Source organism: Candoia aspera, chromosome 6, assembly GCF_035149785.1.
Source record: "Candoia aspera isolate rCanAsp1 chromosome 6, rCanAsp1.hap2, whole genome shotgun sequence".
Classification (NCBI taxonomy): Eukaryota; Metazoa; Chordata; class Lepidosauria; order Squamata; family Boidae; genus Candoia; species Candoia aspera.
The window spans coordinates 62,952,096-62,971,008 of record NC_086158.1 but is presented as its reverse complement, the minus strand read 5'-3'; the positions used below and the strand labels follow the sequence as shown (position 1 = coordinate 62,971,008).

General features: G+C 40.1%; 1 protein-coding gene across 1 annotated transcript in view; it reads left to right on the top strand.

The window, feature by feature from the left end:
• The first annotated feature begins 2,111 nt into the window (after positions 1-2,111).
• Positions 2,112-18,913, top strand: part of CPXM2 (carboxypeptidase X, M14 family member 2) — a 79,712-nt gene continuing 62,910 nt past the window's right edge. Inside the window, exon 1 of the mRNA XM_063307304.1 lies at positions 2,112-2,479. Coding sequence (XP_063163374.1) covers positions 2,143-2,479 — 337 coding nt within the window. The 5' untranslated portion in view covers positions 2,112-2,142. The remainder of the gene's footprint in view (positions 2,480-18,913) is intronic.

Sequence of the window (18,913 nt, the reverse complement as noted above, 5' to 3'; positions counted from 1 at the left end):
TCCTCACATATGTACACAGGACCCTTTAACCTCCAACACTGCTTCTATACGGAGAAAAGAAAACTATCTGCAGCAGCACGTTTAAATGCCTACCTGCCTGCTGGGTAAATAAATTACTGCTTTGATCATGTTTTAATGCTTTATATGAGAAATCTAGAGTTCATGGGTGTTCCATGCTCTGTCTTCTTTTGTAAGCAGGTAAACAAAGAAATGAAAAAAGAAGCATGAAAGGCAAAGGGGTAAGTGTACCTGTATGCAGACAAGCATGCACTGTGATGCTTCATCCAGCAATGTTGCTAATGCTGCTGAGATTATAAATTTTGAATGCCAAGACCTGTACCTTGTTGAGGATTTGAGTTGATTTGCTAAGCAGTGGGGTTTGTGCCTGTGCTTGTGTCCTGTTCAGAATGCTTTTTAAACTGCAAATATTTCTGTGTTGGTTTGGGTTGCTTTGCTGAGTTGATTTGCATTCTTGTGCCCTGTTAGGTTGAGCCTCAGAGTACATTTAAATGCAGTTTTATTTTCTGATTTGTAAAGGTCTTACCTATATATGATTGTGTATGTGAGTGCACTTGTGCATATACTGTTAGTATTATTAAGAATAAAGAAGCAGTACTTTTGTGGCAACTTTTTGTAGCTTTTTTTCTGGACTTGGGCCTGTGATAAAGGAGGACAGCAAGAACAATCAGAAACAAAAGGAGGTGGGGTGGAGTTGAAAATATTAATATAAAACCCCACAAAGATTTAAAAAATAATTCTCTTGATTATTTTTTATGCAGGTTGGGTGGCAGGCAGTAGTCATCATAGGCTACTACCCCATCTACTCTTGAGGATGTTTGAAAATGAAAATCAAAGGAGCAGGGGATTTGTTCTTAGTTCCCATTGATTCTTATGACCAGAACACTTAAGTTGTTCAATTTTGTACACTGAAGTTGTTTGTTTCATTGGAATCTAGCCAACTCGGAATGTTCTGATTTATTTATTTACCAAATTTTGTCACCGCTCATCTCCTTCAAAAGAGGGACTCTGATGAAATAATATTTCCCATGTCATGGACATCTGAACTGCAAAGAGGAATTTTTCTAAAAGGGAATAACAATATAAGAATTCCTTTGAGAAAAAGATAAAAAAAATATTGGCTTAATTCTGTGAATATAAACAGGACAAAATATAGAAGGTACATAGCTAAAAATCCTGTTTAAAAGTGTCTAGTATCTTGACAGTTTGTGCTTTACAATGTACTCCTATGCATTTCTACTAAAAAAGCGATAGTGGTTGATCTCAGTTTATTGTGGGCATATACTTTCAACATTAGTCTCTCTCAGATGTTAAGGGGACAAACTGTACAAATGAAAAATAATACTTTTCTATGCTGTTGATGATCTGCACCTGTTTTCTATCAAATGCTTGAAGAATAAAAGGCATTTTCATGAGTCTGCTTTCCTGTTTCCTAGAAAATGAATGCAACCTTAATATTCTGTTGAGGATTCAGGCTGCACCAGAGGAGAAAACATTTCCCCTTTCTACAGTTTCATCTAAACACATTACAATATACACAATCTGGGCAAGACAAAAGATGCAATTTGCAAAAGGAATTGGATACTAAGGCTTGTGGCCAACTCACTTTCTCTCTCCCCCTCCCCCATTTTATTAAATAAACAATGTCCAGACTCAGTATTATAGCAGTATTCATAGACGCAGCATCTTAGGAGCCATGGGGAGCAGGGGGGCAGAGAGAGAGCGAGAGGGAGAGAAACAATATCTTTAAAAGCTTTGGATGGAAAATCACACCTGTCAAGTATATCTCTCTTCCTATATGTCTGCATATGTGTTTGACTGTTAAGCTCTGCTGATCACATGAACTCAGGCTGCGTCCTCCTCCCTCGGCTTCCACTCCACACTCCTACTTCATTAGTTGCAACTTTTGCAAACTACTACCAAGCAGAAGCTCTTACCCCAGACTTTGCTCTTCATCTTGGATTTCACTAGCAAATAAGATTTTCTTTCTTTCTTTCTTTCTTTCTTTCTTTCTTTCTTTCTTTCTTTCTTTCTTTCTTTCTTTCTTTCTTTCTTCTCTGTTGCTTTCTTGCTTTTATCTTCTCAATTTAGTCTGGAGAGCTACATAGCAACAAAATAAAAATAATGAAAATGATCCCCATTTTCAAGAAAATATCTTTGCCTCAGTTCTGCCTTGTGTTTTGTTGTTTCGATCTGGTACTGCTTGGCTTTATAACTTGGGCTGTCCCCATGGAGGACCAGGATTACTACCTGCAAGAAATCATCAATAGGAATCATTATTATTCTTTTCCGGATCCCAATGAGGAATTGTCACCATTCACAGAAAGACCAAGAGAAAAAGAGTTGAAACCTTCTGCAGAAATAGAGGAATCTCCAAGATTCAAACCAGGCAAGAAAGAGTTCAAATCAAAGAAAACTATCAAACCAAGGAAGGATAAATCAACTCTGGAGACTCCACCAGGTAACTTTCTTCTTTCACTTTCAAATGTTAAGATCCCAGACGGGTCTCAAGGGAGCTCTGCTTCCCCAATAAGCATAAACACAAATGTAATACTATCTGTATTACAAGTAAATTAAACAATTTAGTATGAAAAGCCGCTGTGATGTTTACAAGGTGTTTTATCTGTAAACCTATATTTAACAACCTCTACTCTTTTAGGAAGAGATAGCCTTGCTAAAACTCTTTGGTCTCTTCACTTAAATGTTTTCAAAAAACTTTTTCATATAGATTCTATACCCAGCTTCCTCTTCTTAATTGCAGATGACATATAGTAAAGATATAGATATGGATTAGGTTTTATTCTTAAGTCCATGGGGGGAGAGGGGTCCGAGATTTGTTTCTGGCGCAACATGTGGATTTTGTCTTATCTCATATGAAAGCTCTCCCAAAACTGATCAAAAGGGATATTCAGTAAAATTAAATTTTTGCAAAAATAAAATAAATAAATAAATAAATGGAAAATAAAAGACTGCGATCCAAAGGAGTTTGGACATTCAGCTGTAACTTCAGCAAATATATTATAATCATCATCACCATCATCATCCTTTCTGTATAATGACTTGCTTTATTATTTTAACTGTTTATGTTCCTACTGAAACTGCAATGTGCTAAGACAGTTGAAATATGGTATTTTGTCCTGACTTGTTCCAGTTTTCTAGATTTGGTTTTTCAAAAAGAAATTTTTATACCTTTTTTTTAATTTATACTGCCATCTAAAAAGGATGTTAAGTCTTCCTAACAACCAAGCAATACAATGCATTTAAAAGATAGTAAGAATACGTACATAAATTTAAAACAAGTAATCATGAAAACCCCCACATAGATCCACACATGTGTTAAATATTAAAAATAGTATATTGTAACAAAAAAAATTGTGTGAACTTCTTCCCATCAAGGTAAAAAAATGCCCTTTGCTTGTAAGCACTGAAAATGTGAGTGCAAATGTCTTTTCACTCGTTGCATTTTTCTTTGGTTTTGTTCCTGAACAACATGCTTAAATTCTGGATGAGAAACAATATCAGGACTTCTGAAGTTTTGCCCCAGCCAGATATAGTTTGGCACTATAGTATGCATTGTAGTACTCTTGGAATATGCTGGCACATCATGCTCTACTACATAACAATTCCATCTTGAAATAGTGTCTCAGCAAGAGACTTTGTGCTACTAGAAGTGGAGCTACAAATTATGCTTGCCTCCTCAAGTCCAGTTCTCTAGCCAAAGACCAGGCACATTAATCTGCTGTTTGAGACAGCAATACAAGAAGCATTTCTGCTACCCTCAAACAGTACTGCTCACCAAACTGTGCAGGACAGCCATGCATCTCAGAGAGTAGAAACAATGGGAATGCTGCCATTCCTTACTGTACAACATCTTTAGGAAATCATTGTTTTGTGCACAGGTGATTTGAGCAAAGCTCATGCATTGATTGTTTTGATAGATTCCTCTGGGCAAACTAATTACAGAGCAAGCCTAAGAATATTGTTTAAGTGAGGGCATAAAAGTGGAGGACAATATAGATAAGCAACAATTAATCTTAATCAATAGCTATGATTCTAGATGTGGGGTTAACAGTCCATTTCTGTAACATGGTATTCAAGAAAAACAATAGAATAAAGAAGAGAATTCAACTGGCAAACATTAAAAATGCCTCCTTTTTGTTTTAGCTCCATGAGGCTAAATGCATGTTGGATTAATTAGATGTTTGTTGCAAGCAATCAACTGAGTCTATGCTGGAATAAACCAAAGCCAAGGGATAAGAATTAGGAATATGTGATCTGCCCTTTGGTTGAGCAGCTGGTACCAATCAGCAGTTTGCTTTGAATCAGAAGTGGACTAAAATTTATAATAGCTAGAAAGCTGAAGCCTCTTACATGCAATACTCACTTTTGATTAATGTACTCCAATGGAGAGGGAAATCTTAAATGGAGCTGTTGCAGACGCCATACTTACAAGAAATGGACAAATTTTGCTTTTCTTTCATTTCTGCTGGCTTGAAAAAGAAATTTATTGTTATGGAAATTTTAATTTACTCACATGCAACGTAAGCCAACAGAACAGCTTCCTGCCTACTTAGTGTTGGTTATGTTATTTTACAGATGTTAAGCATCACACATCCCCTGTACAGGATCCCCTGGCATATTATCTGCAACCTCATCGATGGTCAGGGGAGCAAATGGAGGCCTTTGGCCATGAGAAAGTTGCCCATTCCTGAACTATATCTCCACATCCTGTCTACCCTATTCCTTTCTAGACAAAAGATCAAAAAGGGGAATGCCAATCAAAGCGAATATTTGTAGCTCAGGGTTGCGCTATCTTCCATCCAGCTGTGCAGTTGATTGGAGGTTTGTAACTGACACAGGAGGGCAGGGCATTCTGTCGCAGTCATTCATGCAGAAAGAACAGCTGTTCTTTGGTAGAAGTTTGCCTACCTGCAGATTTCTCCCATTTGTGTGCTTTCTGGAGCGCAACCCAAAGTATGGATCCAGTATGTAGATGACACTTTTGTTATAATACAAAATAAACAACTGGAAGAAACCCACAAAACCATCAATAACATCTTTAATGGAATAAAATTCACAAGGGAGGAAGAAAACAACAACCCACTACCATTCCTGGACATCCTCATCAGTAGAGGAAATGATGGTAACTTAGAAACACAAGTCTACAGGAAAGCTACCCACACCAACCAAGTGCTCCATTACCAAAGTAACAATCCAACCTCCCACAAGAGAAGCTGTGTAAGAACATTATTCAGATGAGCACTTACACACTGCAGCAACCCAGAACACAAGAAAAAAGAAAAAGAACATCTGCACAGCATCTTCCAACAAAATGGATACCCGCTCAACTTTATCAAAAAGTGCCTCACCACCCAACCCACTACAACCCAACCAATGGAAACTATGAAAAGGATAACCCTGCCATACATCAGAAACATCTCAGAAACCACCAACAGACTGTTACAACCACATGGCATCACCGTAGCACATAAACCAACTAAAACTCTTCAAAACATATTAAGCAACCCAAAAGACCCAGTAGCCCAAGAAGAAAAAACAGGGGTTATTTACAACATACAGTACAAAGACTGTAACAGCCACTATGTAGCACAGACAGTCAGAAGAATAGCAGAGCACATCCACGAACACCAGCTGGCAGTCAGAAGACACGATGAGAACTCCTTAATCTCACAACACATGGACAGACTCAACCATAGTTTCAACTGGGAAACTCTGAGCATCCTAAACCAAGCCAAATCCAAAAACGCCAGAGAATTCCTAGAAGAACAAAGCAGCCATTACTCAGACAAAGCAGCCATCAACAGACACAGAGAGGTAAACAACATTTACATACCACTCAGAAGAGACAATAAAAAAGCCAAAAGACCAGTACATTCCCTTGCCAGCAATCAACACCCAGATATGCAAAAATCTACACTAGGATTAACACCAGATGAACCATCAAACAGCACAATACACCCTAATCAAGGAACTATTAACTCAGGCAATCAACCAAGCAGCAAACAACAGCCCAATCAAAGAACTCCCAAGGACAGAACAACACCCCTACCAACAAGCAGGGCAAGCCATGGTATATAAACAGAGAACAGGGCCCACTCCCTCTTTGCACTGAAGATGTTGCCTGGTCTGGTAATGAAATGTCTGCAAGAAAAAAACAAGGCTCAGAGAGCACCAAGGACTCCACAAAAAGGGGAATGCTTTGGCTGTTGTCTGCTAGCAAACATGGAGTAATCAGAAAGAGCAGCTTTTCCCGAAGTCTGTTAACTGTACCCTTCTCAACTGTAATGAATTTGTTCTGCATCAGAGTGGCAAGGAATCTGAACAACCAGCAAGTAGGCGCCAGTCATTGGCTGAAGACGCAATGAGGGTTGCCTTGTGGGTTTGAGTATCATGACCATGATTACCTTTCCAAGTCTTGGAAGCCTCATGACAAATCAAGGAACTTTGGATAGCTGGTTTCCTTTCAATATTTGTAGAGATCTACAGTTTTTCTTTTGGGGCCCCATGCAGATAACGGGCAAAGCTAATTAGTAGATCAGTTCTTCTTTCTTCTCCCCCCCCCCCTCTCTTTTTCCAGAGTAAGCTGCTGGGGGAGGAAAGTAGCATTCTTGCCAAAGGTCTGACTTGATGACACGCAGAAGGCTTTTGAAGTAATTTCATGAATGACAGAATCTTTATCTTTGCTTTACGGGATGAGAATTAGAGGGAAGACTCATCAGGCATTTCTAGCCAAGGATATAAAAGGCTGCAGTTGGAGGAAGGGAAACCTGGATTCTCCTAACACATGGATAACCAACTTTCTCAAGGTCAGGTGCCATTATTCAGTGTAGCTAGGGACAGAAGGTGAAATCATGGAAAAGGTGGTGAGATTACAGCAAAGGTTGGAGTTTCCTACTGTCTTCTTCATTATTTCTTAGTCTTCTTTCCCCCTGCCACTCTTTTTTGGTGCTGAGAATTAAGAGAAGGAATGCAAGCATCTGGAAGGAAACCCTTCCCATTCACACCCATTAAAAAAAAACCTTCCAACTTCCCCAAATGGGATGAGAATCAGACTGCTGAAATTTGGTGATAAAATGGTAAAATATTAATGGCACAATTCTAGGCCATTTTGGGGACACAGGTGGGAGGTTAAGGGTGGAAATGGAAGTGAGAGGCCAACATTTCTATTCTTCCTGAATGTTTTTAATTGCTTTGCTGAAAATAAGCTATCTTGCAACCAAACTCTGGGAGTGCAAACTTGCAGTGCTGTGTTGCTGCAAATGGAGTGCAGCCCATGAGTGGTAGGTTGTCCACCTGTTCTAACATATCCAAGGCTCATGAGACTGAGCAACTGGTGAATGTGATTTACACCAATATGATCTGCCAGTATAGTTTTCATTACTCCTCTCCACTTATGCATGCATTCTCTTTCCCTCCCTCTCACACATGCACCCTTCCATCCCCTTAAAAAGAAAGGGAGAAGCATTCAATTCTCTTCTTGACACCTGGTAAAATAATTATTTTAAAGAAAAAAGGGACTCATTTGTTCCCATTCCCACTACTGCTCACCAGGCAATGAGTAGAAACAATTCTATCCATCCATCCATCCATTCATTCTCTGGACTTTTTCAAAGTTTGTTGAACCTGCTGGTTGACTTCATTTGGGAGCTGGTGCTCCAGCAAGCTCTGTGAAATGTTTTGGAAAGAATTCATTTCCTTCCTGCTGACTGGAAAATGGAGCGGGAAGGAATGGAACAAGCAGGTTAAAAAGTACTATACTGTTATGTCACTAAGAGTGTAGACCTTATTAACAGGGCTGAAAAACCACTGCCTGCTAATCAAGTCTAGAGGTTGAGTGATGGTTTAAAGTGCAGTGGAGAAGTTAATCTCATGTTTTCATCAGTGGTCTGATGTTCAGCATTGTTTTTTCAACATAATTTGCCTGAAAGCTATAGGCATTGCATCAGGTTATGAACATATGGAACATATCATGTGAAATGTGTGCATCAATGGATGCATGCCTTTTTTTGTCTGCAAACATAGACCCTATGGTCTATGGCTTTTAACTGGTGGGTCTGTATTAGCAACTATTCCCACATCCTCTATAAATCAGGACCAGCAGTGACATATTTCATAAGTTGGCACACTGGTGCCTTCCAGATATGTTGAATTTCAATTCCCTTCCCATTTAGCATGAAGAGTGGCAGGGGACTGTGGGAGCTGAAGACCCAAACATCTGGAGAACATCTGGTTGCCTATGCTTGACATGCGTCATAGGGTTATGGGAAGGATTACTGAAATGATATACATGAAAGGCTTTATACATATTTAGGCAGCATCTCCTAAATCCGAGTTACCAGATGCTACATTGCTGAATGGGAAAGAAGTTGATATTCAACACATCTGGAAGCCACCAGGTTGCCTAGTTTTGAAATACATCATTGCTCAGCCTGATTTATACAGGATGTGGGAATAGCTGCTGATACGGGGCCACCAATTAAAAGCTTATTTGGTCTATATTTACATATAATAAATGACATACATCCACTGTTGCATACATTTCACATGATATATTCCTTAGGTTTATAGCTTAATACAATGCCTTAGCTCATATCATTCCAACCATTAGCCATGCTAGCAGAGGATGAGAGACATAGTCCAGCAACATCTGGGGGCTCAAGATTATAAAATATGGCATTAGATTTTCCTGCCCTCCATTCCTTACAGCATCCTGATGAGAGAACTACCCAATCATAACATACTGTCTTTTCCTTTTATATAAAGATTTTCTTGGCAGAGGAAGTTTGCATAGGATGAATACTATGTTTTTCATCCAAGTAAGCCTAGGATAAAAATATCTAGCCTGGGTTGCCAGATGTATTTTATTTAAGGGAACATTCTTTATTCTGCAATGCCTCCATGCCAAATGTTTCTTTTCCATAATATTACCTCCTGCCTCCACAAAAGGCATTTCAAACCATGTGATATTACTATTTTTTTTCAGCCCCTTGAAAAGCCAAAGTTGCAAGTTTGTATAGAACAATAAACCATAGTTCTTTATGTTGTCTGCATGCCATTCTTCCCCAGTTAGACTGTGTCGATTGGGAATTCTGAGAGTTGCTGTCTCAGGACATCTGCAGGGCACTTGAGAGAAGAAGGATGGTGAATGCCAAGAAATAACCTTAGGGAGTAGATACAGCATGGAGACCAAACTAAATGACATCCTTAGTGTTTCACATGTTGTGCAAAGCCTTCCATTTCAGTTAAAACAATGTGCATTTTAAAGCACTTTCAATATCATTTAGAATGGGAAGCTTCCATAGAAAGGAACGTGCATTATACTGTACAGGATTCGCTGCACCCTGTAGAAGGCCAGATTCATCCCTGGATGCTGTCCAGGGATGGGGAACTTTTTTTCCCCATCCCTGGACAGGCCACATTCCTCAGGAGGTAATCTGGGGAGGAGAAGGCCAAAGCCAGAAGAGGTCAGGATGCTCCTCTCCTGACACACATTCTTTTTCTTTCTGACACAACCATTTACTGATTTCACAGATTTATATGGCCATCCAAATACTAATGGAACTCTGAATGTAACTGTCACCTTGTTTAACAAAAGATAAAGCATAATACACAGATCAATTAAAAGGACCAAGGAGGGCACTATAAAAAACCATACCAACATGATGCACCCACAAACCCAGGCTTTGTTAACATCCTGGTCCTAGTGCCTGGGGGAAAAGCCAGGTTTTCATGATCTTCTGGAAAGCCAATAGGGTCAGGGCCATCCAAATCTCTGAAGGGAGGCTGAGATGCATAATGGAGGCATCATGACAGAGAAGGCATTGCTTCCAAGGACCTAAGAGAGTGGGAACATGCCCACTTGGCTGGATCTAGTGGAACAGGTAGTAATCACAGGGGACAGGCAGTCTCATTTGTAACCTGGCCCTGTGAATTAGCCACCTTGAATTGCATCCAGAAGCCTACTGGGAACCAATGCAATTCAGAAAGCAGCAGTATTACCTGGATGTATTTTGGTGTGCCCAAAACTGCATGTTCTAATAGAAGAGAATATATGTAGCCCAGGGTTGAACTGTGGAGCTCTTGGTGTTCTCTGAGCTTGTTTGTTTGCTTGCAGACATTTCATTACCCAAGTAGGTAACATCATCAGTGCGATTAAGTGAGGGGGTTGTTCCCATTTATATGCAGTAGCTTGCCCTGCCCGTGTTGGTGGGGGTGTGGTTTTCTCGGTAGTTCCCTGATTGGACTATTGTTTTCTGCTTGACTGTCTGGTGTTAATCCCTGCTTATCTGGGTGATGATTGCTGGAGATGATGTGTTCTGGTCTTTTTGTTTCCTTCTTAGCTTTTAAATTGTCTCTTTTGAATGGTGTGTAAATGTGGTTTATCTCTATGTGTCTATTCATGGCTAATTTGTCTGAATTTGCTGTTGCATTCTGAACTAACTGAAGCTTCTGAATGCTGTTCAAGAGCAGCCCCATGTAGACTGCATTGCAACAGTCCAATCATGAGGTGATTAGGGCATGAGTGACCATGAGCAGTGCCTCCTGCTTTAGGAATGGGTACAGCCTGGCAACAGTATGTATTTATGGAAAGGTCTTCCTGGCTGTTGCTGCCACCTGTTCCTTGAATAGGAGTCACTTGTCCAGGAAGACTGTCTTGACCAGCAGCCGACAAGGAAAAGGTAAGTAGTTTAATCAAGAGCCTAAAATGATCTCTCACACAGTGATTTTAAAATTAGATCAAGACCTCTATGAAATCAGGTCAAGAAATGTATCAGACTCTAGGACTACAGGCTAACCATTTCTGCCATACTGTCCTGCAATTTGACTTAGATACAGATCTATACTGCTTTGTGAAATTGCAAGCAACAACCTTGTTCATGATTTGCCCCTTTCACTTCTCAATTACTTGCCAGGTTCATCCTATAAAAATATGTCCTACATAGAAATATACATTTTTTAAAAACTTGAAGATACTGTACATGTCTGGAGAAGGACAGAATTGACTAATGAGCAAAATTTTAAACCACAGAAAGATGTGTATGGAATAAAACAGGATGCCATATCTAGATAGATAGATTTCTAGACCTCCTTCAGATATTCTTTCCATCCAACAATTAAAAATTATGGGTAGGAGCTCCACCTGCTTGCATGGATGCCCTTTCACTCATTTATATCTTCTCTGAGTTGGTGGGTAGACATCTGAAGCCCTATTACTCACAACAGATTGTTGGAATAATTTACAAACCCATGTAATTAAGATTTAAAATCATTCATGAATAGACATTTAGCATCCGAAATTTGGCATCCAACTTTGAGGAAAGATGCAAATGAGACAAAGGACACATAGCAGGGGGTTCACCTTTCAGTGTGATATTTCTCTCTCTCATGTAATGAAGATGAGCAGACCTGAAGAAAACTCTGTTAGATGGCCAGAGTTTGGGCTTTCAAGAAGACAACACCAGTGTTGAAGATGTATGGTTTTTACTTGTTTCTCTTCTATCTCTGTCATTTGCTTTATCAAATGTTCCTCCTCCCCTCGACCCCCTTTCCTTACATGGGAAAAAAATAAAAATAAAAATATGTTCCAACAATTTGAAACCTCTCTGGTTCAAAATCAGGGCTACCTCCTTCCTCCCTTCTGATGGACCTCTGCAAACCTAGGTCTCAGCTAATTGGGACTGTTGCAATGGAAAGTGCTAAAACAAGGTGACAGTACTTATTATGAAATGATGCTGAATAGGCTTTTATATAGAGAGAAGTTATCATAAGTTCTGTTTGTTTCCTTCTTTAAAAAAAGTTTCTTCCAGCTCGGTAGAATGGAAATGGTGAGTGGAATACTAAAAATATTCTCCTGAGTTCATAAATGTTAGAAAATTAATGGGAAGATTGAATTGTGATTATAAATTTATCTTCCCACAAGGTAATTAGTAGAGATGACAAATCTATTTCCGTCTATGTCACTTCCATGTGTTTTCAGGCTCAAATCTGTTCTGTCCTATTTTCATCTAATTTTTATATAAATGTGTATTTTTGTATGTTTCCTGGTATAAACATTTGGTACTAATTTTTCCTAATAATTACATTTTTGAATTAATCATATCTAAGACATTCTTTCTGAATGCAGATATGATACATATAATTGTCCTTAATATGCATTTTTATATATATTTTTCACACACTTGAAAATTTGTAGGAATGCACAATCTGGAAAATTTCTCCCCAGCTCTTGCTTTAAGAAATGCAAGGTTAGTTCACTTAAAATGCAAGCAAAATGAATTCCATGCAACACCCCATAAATTAAATTTATTCCTATTCTTCCAAAAGAATGACTGCTATCCCAAAGAGCTTGAATACTTAAACAGGTTAACCATTGTTCTAGAATTAGGTATACCTTTCCTTTCATTCCAGACTTCTCTTCCCAAATTCCCTAGTTTTGTTCAGGCATTCACCTGAATGTGTGAGAGTTGGAAGTATATACGCTAAGGCTATCCAACCTTGGGCAAGCAAGAGATACATGTTTATTTTGCATTGTACTTTTCAGGGGCTATGAGGTGGACAATTGTACGATGATAATATTGCTAAAATGGAAAGAGCAGAATTTTTAGATAAGGCTTCATACTTTCTGATTCCTTGCTTGACTATGTTGCAGTTGTTTGACCCTACTGATGTTTGGCATCACTCCAAATTTCAGTGGCCTCATCTCTGAGGGTTCCTAGCACCATATTTGCTTGGGTGAACATGTATATTGCTAAAGCTATGCATGCTGGTTTTATCTCAGTGTCTCAGCATCTACCAACTATTAACCTAGGAAAGGCATTTTTTTCACCTTGCCTGAATATAACTAGAATTGTCTTTACAATCACAGGCCTTGCTGTATTCCTGAAGACTGAGGTCATTGTACATCTTCCCACTGGGAAGATACCAGTATATATCTTCCTTCCCTCTATACATGTCTAGCCCCCAAGAGTTCAGGTAAATATCTGAATAGAGATCATAAATCATAATTTCCAAATGCATTCTTGAAGCATAGAAGAGCTATGGCCATTGGAGGAAAAGGCTATCAGAAAGGTAAGTTTTGCTGCACTCCATAGCCATGTTATAAAATATCCTAAGAATGCAACAGGGAATATCCAGGCAGGATTATTTGTAACAGTCTTTAAAAGGAGTATTAAGGGGCATGAATTAATACATTTGGAACAACAACAACAACAACAAAGCTCTCTGAATGAGGGTTCAGTATTTAGGATTTAATGTGCAAATATCTCACCTTTGTAGCCCTCATGTTAGTCAGTTCATTATATTTCAAAGAATAATTCAGTGGCTTTTGTTCCCAGCAATGTATTCCTTGGTTTGTCACCTCCATCACAAATTTCTGTTATGCTGCTGCTGATGAATCACATGCTTGTTTTGGTTCTCTAGATCACTGCCAGATACATCAAAAGCTCCTATACTTTGTGCTGACTTCAGCAGCACATATACTAACAGCCCATCTACTTTTCAGAATATCTAAATTGGCATCTTAAGTACTCTATGCATATGTGAAAGAAACATAGTCTCTTTGTTTGCTATCCAAAATGCATTTAAACTAAATCTGTAGCTGTGTTTCAAAGAGAAACTAGGAGGCCTGCCATGTTTTTCTACTTGCCAGTCATGGAAGACAGTTTCCAGCTTTCAGTTTGTTCTGCTTTTGCAATTTTTATTATTGCTGTTCCTTGGGTCTTAAGTAGTCAGTGCTTTCAGATTAAGTTTTGGGATACCCTTATGGGAATAATTTATCTTATCAACCCATTAAGATAAATTATCGTGTCATGTATAAATTGTCTCTTGCTGATAAAATGTTTATAACACAAAGCACTGTGCTTCTTATCTTATGTAGTCCTGATACATACACATGTGATACTGGAAAATTGATCCTTCTATATCAAACAATTTGGGCTGGCATTCTTAGGCATCTCATGCTGTCTGATTCAGGTCAGGAGCCAGATTCTGCAATTTATGGGTTAAGTCCAAACAACCTAATTAAGGTAGTCCTCGCTTAATGACCACTCATTCAGCAACCATTTGGACTTATGACAGCACGGAACGAGTGGTACTTATGACTGGTTCTCGTACTTTTAAATTGGTTGCAGCATCCACGCAGTCATGTGATTGCCATTTGCAACATTCTTTGCTGGCTTTCTACAAGCAAAGTCAACGGGAAGCTGACAGGAGGTCGCAAATGGGGACCATGTAACATCGTGCTTATGACTGTGTTGCCTAGTGATGGAAATTCCAGTCCCAATTACCATCATTAAGTGAGGACCCACTTAAGTCTAATCCGTGAGGTAAGTTTTACACCTATATCTGAGTACATGTATATAGAATTATGACTTGTACCTCGACCTACTTGCCTGAGTAATCACATATAGGATTATGCATCTAATTTCACCCTGCTGAAATTAGACTTGGGTCACATACATCTCTTTACCTTCAGCTAAGGATGTCTAGTTAACTGTTATTGAGGGATATCACTATCTAAAGGAGTCTTTTTGAACTGAAGTTAAAGTGGCATTTTCCATAGCATAACACAACTCTTGTTATCACAATGTGTGAAGCTCTGGTGCAACTGAGCTGATGACACAACAGGGAATGAGATATACCAAGATCCAACTGGATGCTTTCTGCTAGTGTGGGCATGCCACCTCTCTCCAGTCACCTGTGATGGCTAAAGGCTGATAGGTAGGTCATGTGGTGGTGGAGGGTATATTTATTCTTAGTTATTAAAACCCTCAAATGGTGTGTTGTCAGACTTGTGGGCTACTTCAGCCAGCACTGTCCCCATGTACAGTGTGTTGATAACCAAGGGTGCATTCTAACTTCATTACTAGAACATTATCTGTACATCGGTATCCTTATCTGTACATTAATTCAATAATTAAGGCTGTCTAATCTTCTAAAATTGTAAACTTCTAAAATCTTCTAAAACTCTCCAGTGTTATTAAAGACTGTAGTAATTTTGTCTGTCTCCCAGGTGGGAATGAGAAGGGCATTGACTTCCTTTTGCCTAAAAGAAGAACTTGTAATAAATTATTTTTTTTAAAAAAAACTAAAGTGCTAGTCTTTGTATGACACAACACTGGATGCATAAATGGCCAATTAATGGGACCCCTATAGGGCAGGTATGTGCTTATAATTTTATCTTGGGGTGCAGTTCCAGGCTTCCTTATCTTGGAGCACACATTCCTCATATTGGGCAAGTGTTGCCCAGTGTAGCTCCATAACTATCTTGAGATTCTTCCATTCAAAGGGGGCACATTTTAGTCCTGCAGCTTGCAAGGTTTTTCTTGCTAAGGATGTTTCTCAGTTTCTTTATGGTGTTCAGATCTAAATTTTTACAAAGTTTAATATCCTGGAAGCTGTCCAGTCCAAATTTATAAGAGCTACTGTATATTTGCAGTTCCAAGATACATCAAGAATGCCGCCTTATGGTCAGAGCCAAGTTTGGCTTCCATGGGTGCCATTGCTGGTTCTATCTCTGTAATTTCTGATTAAAATGGATTTTTCCCCCTGTGGGTTGGGCTCCATTGGTCCTCAGAGACTGTTTTAAATCAACTGTCCTTAGATCTCTCTTTGGAAAGCCCCTATCCATTAGAGTTTGAAAATGCCAGGAGTCATCTTAAGCAATGTTTCTGGGATATTATTTATTTATGGCCAAAAGGCCCAAATAGCAAGTCACAAATATAATCTAAAATTTGGCATTAGATTAAAACAGTTTAATAAGTAAAATATTTAAACAATATTACATAATACACTGAAAACCCCAACTCACTGATATGTTACTAAAAAAACCCTTGTTTTTATGGCCATAGTTAAAAATCTGACTGTTGCCTCTGTAATTTTAGGATTTTCATCTGCAAGTAAAATGTTAACATACTGAGAAGTATCTCTTCCTGGTTTTGATTTTAAAATAGGCCAGATAACTTCCTGCCAAAGACTCTTATAAAATTCACAGTGCAATTAAGTACGATCCACTGTTTCAAGATCAGTACCATTACAAGGACAAAATCTTTCAGAGAAATGTGAGAAATAAATAAATAAAATCAATGTCAACCAGACTAATTTTGGGGGTCACCTGTTTAAACCACATATCTACAAAAGATTCATTTGGAATCTCCTGAAGCAATCCTTCCTTGTTTTTAAAAATGTATATTTGCAACCAAAACTTAATAGTTTTAAGGCTTAATAGCCAAGCCTTTGTTTTCAAAGGGCATTGCCCAGTTTCCAGGAAAATAACAGAATTTGGAACACAACTTGGAACACTTAAAAGAGGTCTTTAAAATATTACCTGCAGTTGAGCTATGTTATTATTGGCAGATGTAATCCAAATAGGAGCTCCATATAAAATTTGAGATGCAATTTTTGCATTAAAAACCTGTATTGATGCAGGAACAAATCTTCCCCCTTATGAATAAAAATATTTAAGTAAGGCCCTCATAGAAGATTTTGCTTTCAGAAATATTACCTTGCAATGATGTTGCCAGGATACAGCATGCTTAAATAAAATGCCCAAATAACTAAAATTCTCCACTTGTGTTATCATATGATCTTGAAGTTCCCAGATGTACTTTTGAACTTTTTTTTCCAAAAACCAAAATTCTAGTTTTATCATAGTAATTGATTTTCCTGACAATACTAAACTAATGCCTCAAGTAGGTGTTTCAAACCCAATCTAGTATGTGAAGGAACAGCATCATCGGCATATAGCAAAGCACAACTTGTCCTTTTGGCTAATGATGGACAATGGCCATCAACCTGAAGTAAAGTAGTCGCCAGATCATTGACATAGATGTTATATAGTGTGGGGGCTAAAATACAACCTTGTCTTGTACCCTTATTCATTGTTATATCACCTGTAAGTGAACCTTTTCTGTTGCATCTTGATGATACTATCTTGATACAGTGAGATGCCTGTCAGGGACCAACTTCTCTAATTTAGCCCAGAGCTTGGTTCTTTTAACAGAATCAAAAGTGGCCTTAAAATCTATAAAAGCGGCAAATAATTTCCCTTTCAGGAAAAAAGAATATCTTCCTGCTAAGCTAATATAAAACATTGATCAATGGTTGATCTGTCTTTTCTAAAAGTAGCCTGAGCATTTGTTAAAACAAAATGTTCCTCGAGGTAAGAGGTTAATTTTTCATTTAAATGTCTTGCATAAAGTTTTCCCAGTTGATAACAAACTAATTGGCCTATAATTGACAGTGTCTTCCATTTCTTCCTTCTTATATTGGGGAACTATTATAGCTCTATTCCAGCCTGAAGGGATTAAATAAGAGCTATAATAGTTGAGAGCTGGGCAAGGAGATCTGGGCCATCCCCTCCCTACCAGCCTGGAAGCGGTGGAGAGCTGTTGGGGCCCCTCCAGTGTGAATGAGGACTCCCTCCTGGGGTGAGAGATGAGGGGGAGAGTCAGGAAGTGTCTGACAGTGTGGGAGAGCACTCACCTCCGGAGTGAGAGGCAGGAGGTGAGGGGGAGCAAATGAGATGCCCCTGGCTGACTGGTGAGAGGAGACGAACGGGGAGCAGTGTGATTGAAGAATGAATGGGTGGGTGATGGCTGGGCCCAGATGGCGCCGAGAGCGCGAGCTGGTGTGCCAGAGGGCTTGCCATTGCCCTGTGGATAACTGTGTATGTGTGAGGGTGTGTGAGTGGATCAAGGGACCTCTACTCCCAGTGGGAGACTCCGGAAGTGCTGAAGTGGGGCTAGGTGGATTTGGAGTCTCTGGGGGCTGCAGGGTGGGTCATACTATTGAGGTAGTGATGGGTAGGGGACGTTATGGCAGGAGCCGGAGGGCGGGCCATCTTTGGAGAAGGCGCCCCCGGTGTTTGTTACCAGTGGCGTGTTCTGGCCCTCTGTGCTCAGACCCAGGCCCCAGTCAGCAGACCCATAGGGCCCTGGTCTCCAGCTACTGCTACTCAATGCCAGGTCTGTTAACAACAAAGCCCCCCTCATAAGTGACTTGATCACTGAGGAGCGGGCAGACCTGGCATGTATTACTGAAACCTGGCTGGGCCCTGAAGTGGGGGTGCCCCTTTTGGAAATGTGCCTGGCTGGGTTTACTGCATGGCACCAGCTGTGACACCAGGGCAGGGGGGAAGGGGTGGCATCCGGGAGTCTCTGGTGGCCTTCAGGGGCCCTGCCCCACAAGTGGCTGGTTGTGAGACCCTGTTTTTCAAGTTGGGTGCATGAAAGCAGCTGGGAGTGTTGCTGCTGTACCAGCCTCCCTGCTGCATGGTAACCTCCCTGCCTGAGCTGCTGGAGGCTGTCTCAGGGTTGACGGTGGAGTTCCCCAGGCTTATGGTTCTGGGGGACTTCAACCTGCCTTCCCTGGGGTGGGCCTCTGAGGCAGCTCGGGAATTCATGGCTACCATGGCAGCCATAGGCCTGACTCATATTATTTGCGACCCAACTCGAGACAGTGGCCTCACCCCGGATTTAGTTTTTTTGTTGGAACAGTGGCAATGTGACCTGAGGGGAGAATTACAGCTATCCCCATTGTCATGGTCAGATCACGCCCTGGTGGCCTTGAGATTCTCTTATGCCGCTCCCCTCCACAGGGAAGCAGGACCATTCAATTGGTCCGCCCCCGGTGACTGATGGACCCAGTTGGGTTTCATAGGGAGCTGGGGGTTATACCTGGGGATCTGCTGCATGGTCCAGCAGAGGCCCTAGCTGCCACCTGGAATATGGAGGTGGCTGGGGCCTTGGACAGGATTGCGCCTGTGTGACCTCTCTTGCTTCATCATACTCGATGCTCCCCATGGTTTACGGAGGAGCTGAGGGTTTTGAAGAGGATTAAGAGACGTATAGAGTGCGTCTGGAGGAAGACAAAGACT